The sequence below is a fragment of the Cherax quadricarinatus genome, unplaced genomic scaffold (assembly GCF_038502225.1).
Source record: "Cherax quadricarinatus isolate ZL_2023a unplaced genomic scaffold, ASM3850222v1 Contig1886, whole genome shotgun sequence".
Taxonomy (NCBI): Eukaryota; Metazoa; Arthropoda; class Malacostraca; order Decapoda; family Parastacidae; genus Cherax; species Cherax quadricarinatus.
This window is the reverse complement of record NW_027196912.1, coordinates 9259-17500: the sequence shown is the minus strand read 5'-3', so window position 1 is coordinate 17500 and position 8242 is coordinate 9259. Positions and strand designations below refer to the sequence as shown.

General features: G+C 42.6%; 1 protein-coding gene across 1 annotated transcript in view; it reads left to right on the top strand.

Moving 5' to 3' along the window:
• Window positions 1–6669, top strand: part of LOC128703039 (uncharacterized) — an 18689-nt gene extending 12020 nt beyond the window's left edge. The window contains exon 2 of the mRNA XM_070081176.1: window positions 6460–6669. Coding sequence (XP_069937277.1) covers window positions 6460–6630 — 171 coding nt within the window. The 3' untranslated portion in view covers window positions 6631–6669. The remainder of the gene's footprint in view (window positions 1–6459) is intronic.
• Window positions 6670–8242: the final 1573 nt, after the last annotated feature.

The window sequence follows — 8242 nt, the reverse complement described above, 5'->3', positions numbered from 1 at the left end:
GATAGGAGTCCAGGACCAAAAATTCATTGACGGAGCAATGATCTATGATAATCTAACGGGCTCTGGAGCCAGACCTGCTCCCCCCAACAACTACAAACAATCGCACTGTGATGGTCCAATAGTGGAAAATATTGCCCCAACAATGCTTCAGAGTGTGTCAGGGAAGGATAGAGCCCGCCTCCTGGCAGTGAGAGACCCTCATGCTGGGGACTTTCTGTTGGCTGTTCCCAACTCCAGCCTTGGCACACGTCTCGACCCACAGACCATCCGCATCGGTGTTGCCCTTCGACTTGCCGCCCCTATTCTCGCCGAACACAGGTGTACTTGTGGCAGTGAAGCAGCAGACCGATTCGGGTACCATGGTCTTGTGTGCCGTAAATCCGAGGGAAAGATTGCAAGACATGAGGAGGTTAATAACATTATCAAGAGGAGCCTCACAACAGCTGGATGCCCAGCAGTAAGGGAGCCACCCCAACTATGCAGATCTGATTGCAGCCAGAAGCGTCCAGATGGTATCACCCTTCAAGCCTGGACAGATGGGAAGCAGGTGGTGTGGGACTATACATGTGCATCTACCTTGGCTGATACCTATCTCCAATACACCAGGGAGGAAGGAGGGGCAGCTGCCAGCTTCAGGGAGTCCCAAAAGTCTAGAAAATATGGAGAACTTGCCCATCATTATATGTTTGTTCCCATAGGCTCAGAGACCCTTGGCTCATGGGGAAAGAGTGCATCTAAATTCCTTAAGGAGCTGGGAAAAAGACTCATCAGTGTAACTAGGGATCCCAGGGCAGCTAGTTTTCTGTTCCAGCGGCTCAGTGCTGCTGTTCAAAGGGGTAATGCCTGCTGTATTTTGGGCACACGCCCCAGCTCTGAGGAGCTGGATGAGATTTTCGCCTTATAATCGGTGATACACACGTAACAACATGTACCGTATGTGCCACCTTTACATCAATAGTGTATCTCTTGGATCTTCTGTACCATATTATGTAATAAAATATTCCTATTAGTAAAAAAAAAATATAAAAAGATGGGGTGGTAGGGGAAGTGGAATATTCAAACGGCTTCAGGAAGAAATCCAAATATTTTTCCTTGAAGCCTTTTTATCCACTTCTATATATATATATATATATATATATATATATATATATATATATATATATATATATATATATATATATATATATATATATATATATATATATATATATATATATATATATATATATATATATATATATATATATAGGACGGAGAGTAGCATAGCAGATGAACAAGGAGGCTTTAGAAAAGGTAGGGGGTGTAGACCAAGTGTTTACCGTGAAACATATAGGTAAACAGTATTTAGAAAAGAGTAAAGAGGTTTTTGTGGCATTTATGGATTTGGAAAAGGCATATGATGGGGTGGATAGGGGGGGCAATGTGGCAGATGTTGCAGGTATATGGTGTAGGAGGTAGGTTACTGGAATCAGTGAAGAGTTTTTACGAGGATAGTGAGGCTCAAGTTAGAGTATGTAGAAGAGAGGGAGATTATTTCCCAGTAAAAGTAGGCCTTAGACAAGGATGTCTGATGTCACCATGGTTTTCAATATATTTATAGATGGAGCTGTAATAAGTGAATGTGAGGGTGTTAACAAGAGGCACGGAGTTAAACGATGAAGAATCTAACGCAAAGTGGGAGTTGTCCCATTTTCTCTTTGCTGATGACACTGTGCTTTTGGGAGATTCTGAAGAGAAGTTTTATAGGTTGGTTGATGAATTTGGTAGGATATGTAAAAGAAGAAAATTAAAAGTAAATACAGGAAAGAGTAAGGTTATGATGATAACAAAAAGATTAGGTGATGAAAGATTGGATATCAGATTGGAGGGAGAGAGTATGGAGGAGGTGAATGTATTCAGATATTTAGGAGTATATATATCAGCAGATGGGTCTATGAAGGATGAGGTGAATCATAGAATTGATGAGGGGAAAAGAGTGGGTGGTGCACTTAGGAGTCTATGGAGACAGGAGTTTGTGGAGGAGGGGTTGTTGAGGTGGTTTGGACATGTAGAGAGAATTGAACAAAACAGAATGACTCCGAGAGTGTATAAATCTGCACTGGAAGGAAGGTGTGGTAGCTGTCGGCATAGGAAGGGTTGGAGGGAGGGGGTAAAGGAGGTTTTGTGTTCGAGGGGCTTGGACTTCCAGCAAGCGTGCCTGAGTGTATTTGATAGGAGTGAATTGAGACAAATGGTTTTTAATACTTGATGTGCTGATGGAGTGTGAGCAAATATTTATGAAGGGTTTCAGGGAAACCCGCAGGCCGGACTTGAGTCCTGGAGATGGGAAGTACAGTGACTACACTCTGAAGGAGGGGTGTTAATGTTGCAGCTTTATAACCATAGTGTAAAGCACCCCTCTGGCAAGACAGTAATGGAGTGAATGATGATGAAAGTTTTTCTTTTTCGGGCCACTCTGCCTCCTCCGAAGCCGGACGCGAGCCCAGTATGGATGGCCACGCTGAGGCGCTGAAACATGAAAGTGGCTGCTCTTGGGTCCCTGGTGGTGTCGATGAGTCTGGAATCCAGTTCTTTAAGGAAACAAGTAGCATTTTTTACCCATGATCCCAAGGTCTCTGATCCCACTGGGACAAATTGATACTGTTGGCTTATGTCTCTGTACTTGTCGATCTTGTACTCCTCCCTGTGGTAAGTAGCTCCTCCCTATCACCCGACACTGTGATGAATATAGGTATCAGCCAGTGTGGACACACATGTATAGTTCCATGCTAAGAGCTTGCCATTCTTTCAAGGGTAGATGGTGATCCCATCAGGGTGGTTTGGTGGGTTGTGGGTATTTTTGACTGCTAGTGATCGGGGCTCCCTGTTGGCTAAGCATCCAGCTGTAGCAAGGGTTCTCTTTATGATGTCGTTGACCTCATTGTGTCTTGCATGCCAGCCCTTGGTTATGGAACAGTTAAGACCATGTTGACCATATTGGTCGGCTTGTGCATCCCCGCAAATCCACGTTTATTCCACGTGAATTGGGACAGCAACTCATAGAGCCACTGCAATATGGAGGGTCTTAGGGTCGAGGCGCGTTCCCATTGCCGATATGGGAACTGTTTGGAGGAAGTACCTGGAGTGATGTGCGCTCACAGCAGGCCAAAGCAGCAAGGGTTCGAGTCCTTGGCTAGTCGCATTTTTGGTATTGATCAATACCACTTGTTCGTGGGCACAGTAATATAAAATACTGCTCGTTGTATTAGTACACCAAACAGGGACCAGAATGAAATTAGCCAAGAATCATCCACACCATCGTATATACTTGGGCAGCGAGTACAACATCCAGTTCTGCTGGATATGCTACTCTTAAGGATTGTATGGTCCAGTGGATTAAGGTGTCATGAGTTTTCGCTCACCATGAGGCAGGCCAAAGCAACATGGGTTATTGATCAATGGTTTAAAAAACCGAGAAGTTGAAGATTATGACACTTATGCAACATAAGGGAATCTTTATTGGAGAAACGTTTCGCCACACAGTGGCTTCATCAGTCCAATACAAAGTAGAAAAGTGTAAGGAGAGTAGGAGTTTGAGGTAATCAGTCTCTCAGCCTGGAGTCGATGTGTTCAGTCCATCAATCTTGTAGAATGTACAGCATACTACTGAACACATCGACTCCAGGCTGAGGGACTTATTACCTCAAACTCCTCCTCTCCTTACACCTTTCTACTTTGTATTGGACTGATGAAGCCACTGTGTGGCGAAACGTTTCTTCAATAAAGATTCCCGTATGTTGCAGAAGTGTCTCAATCTTCAACTTGTCGGTTTTTTAAACCATTTATCACATCTGTCAGACACTGCAGCATCATGGGATATTGATACAAAGAATTCTTCAAACTTATCCAACCTTTGGACGAAGACCTATTTCGACTAGTGGATGGTACCAATATGACCCCGCCTCCTCCTGCTTCGCCTCACCTGACTACAGTATATAAGCCACGTCTACGGCCCTATGCTGTACTTTCTACAAGATTGATGGACTGAACACAACGACTCCAGTCTGAGGGACTGATTACCTCAAATTCCTCCTCTCCTTACACCCTTCTGAATTGTATTGGACTGATGAAGGCACTGTGGGAAACATTTATTCAATAAAGAATCCCGTATGTTGCATAAGTGTCTCAATTTTCAATTTGACGGCTTTTTTTTAAGACATTTATCACTCCAGGGATGCCAAGCCCATGATGACACTCTTCAGGTCGCTTGTTCTATCTAGGCTGGAATATTGCTGCACACTAATACCACCTTTCAAGGCAGGTGAAATTCCTGGCCTAGAAAATGTACAGAGAACCTTCATGGCATGCATAACTGAGATCAAACACCTCAATTACTGGGAGTGCTTGAAGTTCCTGAACCTGTTCTCCCTGGAACGCAGGTGGGAGGGATACATGATTATATACACTTGGAAAATCCTAAAGGGACTAGTTCCAAACTTGCACACGAAAATCACTCTCCACAAAAGCAAAAGACTCGGTAGACGTTATAACATCCCCCAATGAAAAGCAGAGGTGTCACTAGCACTTTAAGAGACAACACAATAAGTGTCAGGGGCCAAAGACTGTTCAACTGCCTCCCAGCATACATAAGGGGGATTACCAACAGACCCATGGCTGTCTTCAAGCAGGCACTGGACGAGCACCTAAAATCGGTATCTGACCAGCCGGGCTGTGGCTCGTACGTTGGATTGCATGCAGCCAACAGTAACAGCCTGTTTGATCAGGCCCTGATCCACCATGAGGCTGGTCACAGACCGGGCCTCGGGGGCGTTGACCCCCGGAACTCTCTCCAGGTAAACTCCAGGTAAACTCCAGGATGATTTGAATAGACTTATGCAGTGGTCTGAGAAGTGGCAGATGCAGTTTAATATTGACAAATGCAAAGTTCTAAATGTTGGACAGGAAAATAACCACGCCACATATAAACTAAATATGTAGATATTAATATTATGGATTGCAAAAAGGATTTAGGAGTTCTGGTTAGCAGTAATCTGAAACCAAGACAACAGTACATTAGTGTTCGCAATAAAGCTAACAGAATCCATGGCTTCATAGGAAGAAGTATAAATAATAGAAGTCCTCAGGTTGTTCTTCAACTCTATATATCTTTGGTTAGGCCTCATTTAGATTATGCTGTACAGTTTTGGTTACCATATTACAGAATGGATATAAATTCTCTGGAAAACGTACAAGGAGGATGGCAAAGTTGATCCCATGTATCAGAAATCTTTGCTAAGAGGATAGAATGAGGGCCCTGAATCTGCACTCCCTAGAACGGCGTAGACTTAGGGGAGGGATATAATTGAGGTGTATGAATGGAAAACAGGAATTAATAAGGGGGATGTAAATAACGTGCTAAAAATATCTGTCAAAGACAGGACTGGAAGCATTGGCTTTAAATTGGAAAAATTCAGATTCTGGAAGGAAGTAGGAAAGCACTGGTTTGGTAATAGAGTTGTGGATATGTGGAGAAAATTCCCGAGTACCGTCATAGAAGCTTAGACGTTGTGTAGCTTCAAAAATTAGTTGGATAAATACATGAGTAGTGTGTACTACTAGGTCGGATGCAGTGCTCCTCCCTTATGTGACGTGTCTGACCTCACTGGGTCAAGGCATTGGCTTTAAGCTGGTGGAAGAATTGGACCTGTCTTCCACTGGCCATTAGGCCTGTTACAGTGTTTCTTCTTTGTTATGTTCTTATGTTTTTATATGGCCGGAGAAGTGGCTTATATGCTGTAGTCAGGTGAGTCGAAGCAGGAGGATTTGGGATCATAGTAGAACCTTCTACTAGTCTAACTAGGTCTTCGTCCAAAGGATGGACAAGTATTGAAGAATTCTTTGTATCAAGATCCCATGATGTTGCAGTGTCTGACAGTTGTGATGAATGCTTTTGAAAACCTACAAGTTGGAGATTGAGACACTTATGGGAATCTGTATTAAGGAAACGTTTCGCCATGCAGTGACTTCATCAGTCCAATGCAAAGTAGAAATGATTAAGGATGAGGAGCTTGAGGTAATCAGTCCCTCAGCCTGGAATCGATGTGTTCAGTCCATCACTCTTGTAGAAAGTGCAGCATATGGCCAGAGAAGTGGTTTATATATCATATGTTGCATAAGTGTCTCAATCTCCAGTTGTCGGTTTTCAAAACCATTCATCACAACTGTAAGTCACTGCAACATCATGGGATCTTGATACAAAGAATTCTTCAATACTTATCCAACTTTTGGACGAAGACCTACTTAGACTAGTGGAAGGTTCCACTGTGATCCCACCTGCTCCTGCTTCGACTAACCTGACTACACCATATAATTTTAATTAACACATTTTAATTAACACATTTATGTGAACAAAATCTACACTGTCTGTTAACTGATTGGTTACTTTGGCTTTTTTTTAATTGTGAGTTGTTTATCTCTCAGGATGAAATTTTTCGAGCACGGAATATAATACGAAATCTCACGGACGAAGTCGTGGACACAAAGAAGGACCGCATCCTCTACTGTACGCGCATTTGTGTCCACCCTGACTATGTTGGTCAACGTGTTGCTACAGAGATTGGCAAGGTTTGTGTGGAATTACCTGGTAGTTAATAGAGGCAGATGGTAAAAGCAAACAATATAATTCTAGGATATCAGTGTTGACAAGAAAATCGAAATTCTTCCATACTGCCCTATGTAGTGGAACTTCAACTTACGAGTATGATGCATTCCGTGACCTTGCTCACATCCCGTTTTGCTCGTATGTCGAGTCAATTTTCCTCATTTAAATTAATTTAAATTGCATTAATCCATTCCAGAGGAATTCAAGGCACATAAAAATTCTTCAATATTTCGCTAATATCAACTCTACGGCTTATTTATCTATCACGATTCATCTAACATGTCATAGTAAACAATATTAATAGCATAGAAACATGATATATACACTAAAATGAATAAAATACTGTCATATATGTCGCTAGTGATGATGGCCACCACAGTGGCCATTCCTGCTCCTGACTTCATACCTTCCCATGCTCTTATTATAACAGGAAACGGAGTGTTTGTGAAGCAAACTGCATTAGATCACTACGTGGATTCATAAGGAAAAACAATGCAAAGGAATTATCTAGTACATACTACAGCATTTACCTTGGAGAAGAAATGTTCTCAACTGTTGGTGGAGAAAAGATGCTGGATGAAGTTGATGATAGAGAAGAGATGCTGGACACAACATCTTACTTGCTGATTGACTGACTTACGGAATGACTTACTGACTTAACTTGAATGACTTACTGATTTAACTGACTTGACTGATTGATTTACTGATTGACTGACTTGACTGACTTGCTGACTTGTCTGACTTACTGACTTGACTGACTAATTTGCTGCCTTGACTGAATTATATGACTTGTGGAGAAATTTTCTCAAGGAGGGGGATATCAGCCCCCTTCAGCCATGAGGGGCCCAGCCCTCTCAGAAGGGGCATATGTCTTGTTTACTGCTACAGCGATTAATTGATCCCAGATGCAGTACCAGTATGCGACGTGTGGACAAGCAACCGCCGCTCCGTGCGGTCCAGTATTGCATAGTGTAGTTTAATAAGAGACAGTCCATCTCTTACCTTACCAGGACAATTAAGGAAAATCCTGCTCCCACTTTATTATCATGGTAAAGATAGTGTATATTATTGTCTATGCTTAAGACAGCAAGAATCAAGCATTCTGCTTTGCTTCATGGAGGAAGTGGCAATGAAGCAAAAGTACTAGGTCAGCTTTTCCTTTGTGCTGGGGGCAGTGATGGAGTGGGGTGTTGTGGCTTCTTCAGATTACTTTTGACTCTACTGAGAGTGACACTGATGCCAGGATAACCAACAAAGAACGATCTGTGCGTTAACGTGAACAAAGTGTCTCATAAAACACAATAAACACTTAAGAGAAGTGTGATCAGCTTCTTTTGTGATAAAATTGTGAACAATAAAGACAAATCTTGTGGAACAGTGTACCAATGTGCGTATTCCTAGACTATGGAAGACGTGGACATCCAAGGACACTTCAGCTTCTATCAAGTCACCGATATCTGTCGAAGGTGTGAAAAACACCATAGCTCAGGCTACAAGAGCAAGGTAGGTTACGAATTTCTTGTAGTGCGGGGGACTGCGCAGTTCTTGAGTTGCAAGGAGTTTGTAATCAACCTATAGTCGGCAGTGAGGTGCGGACTTTTG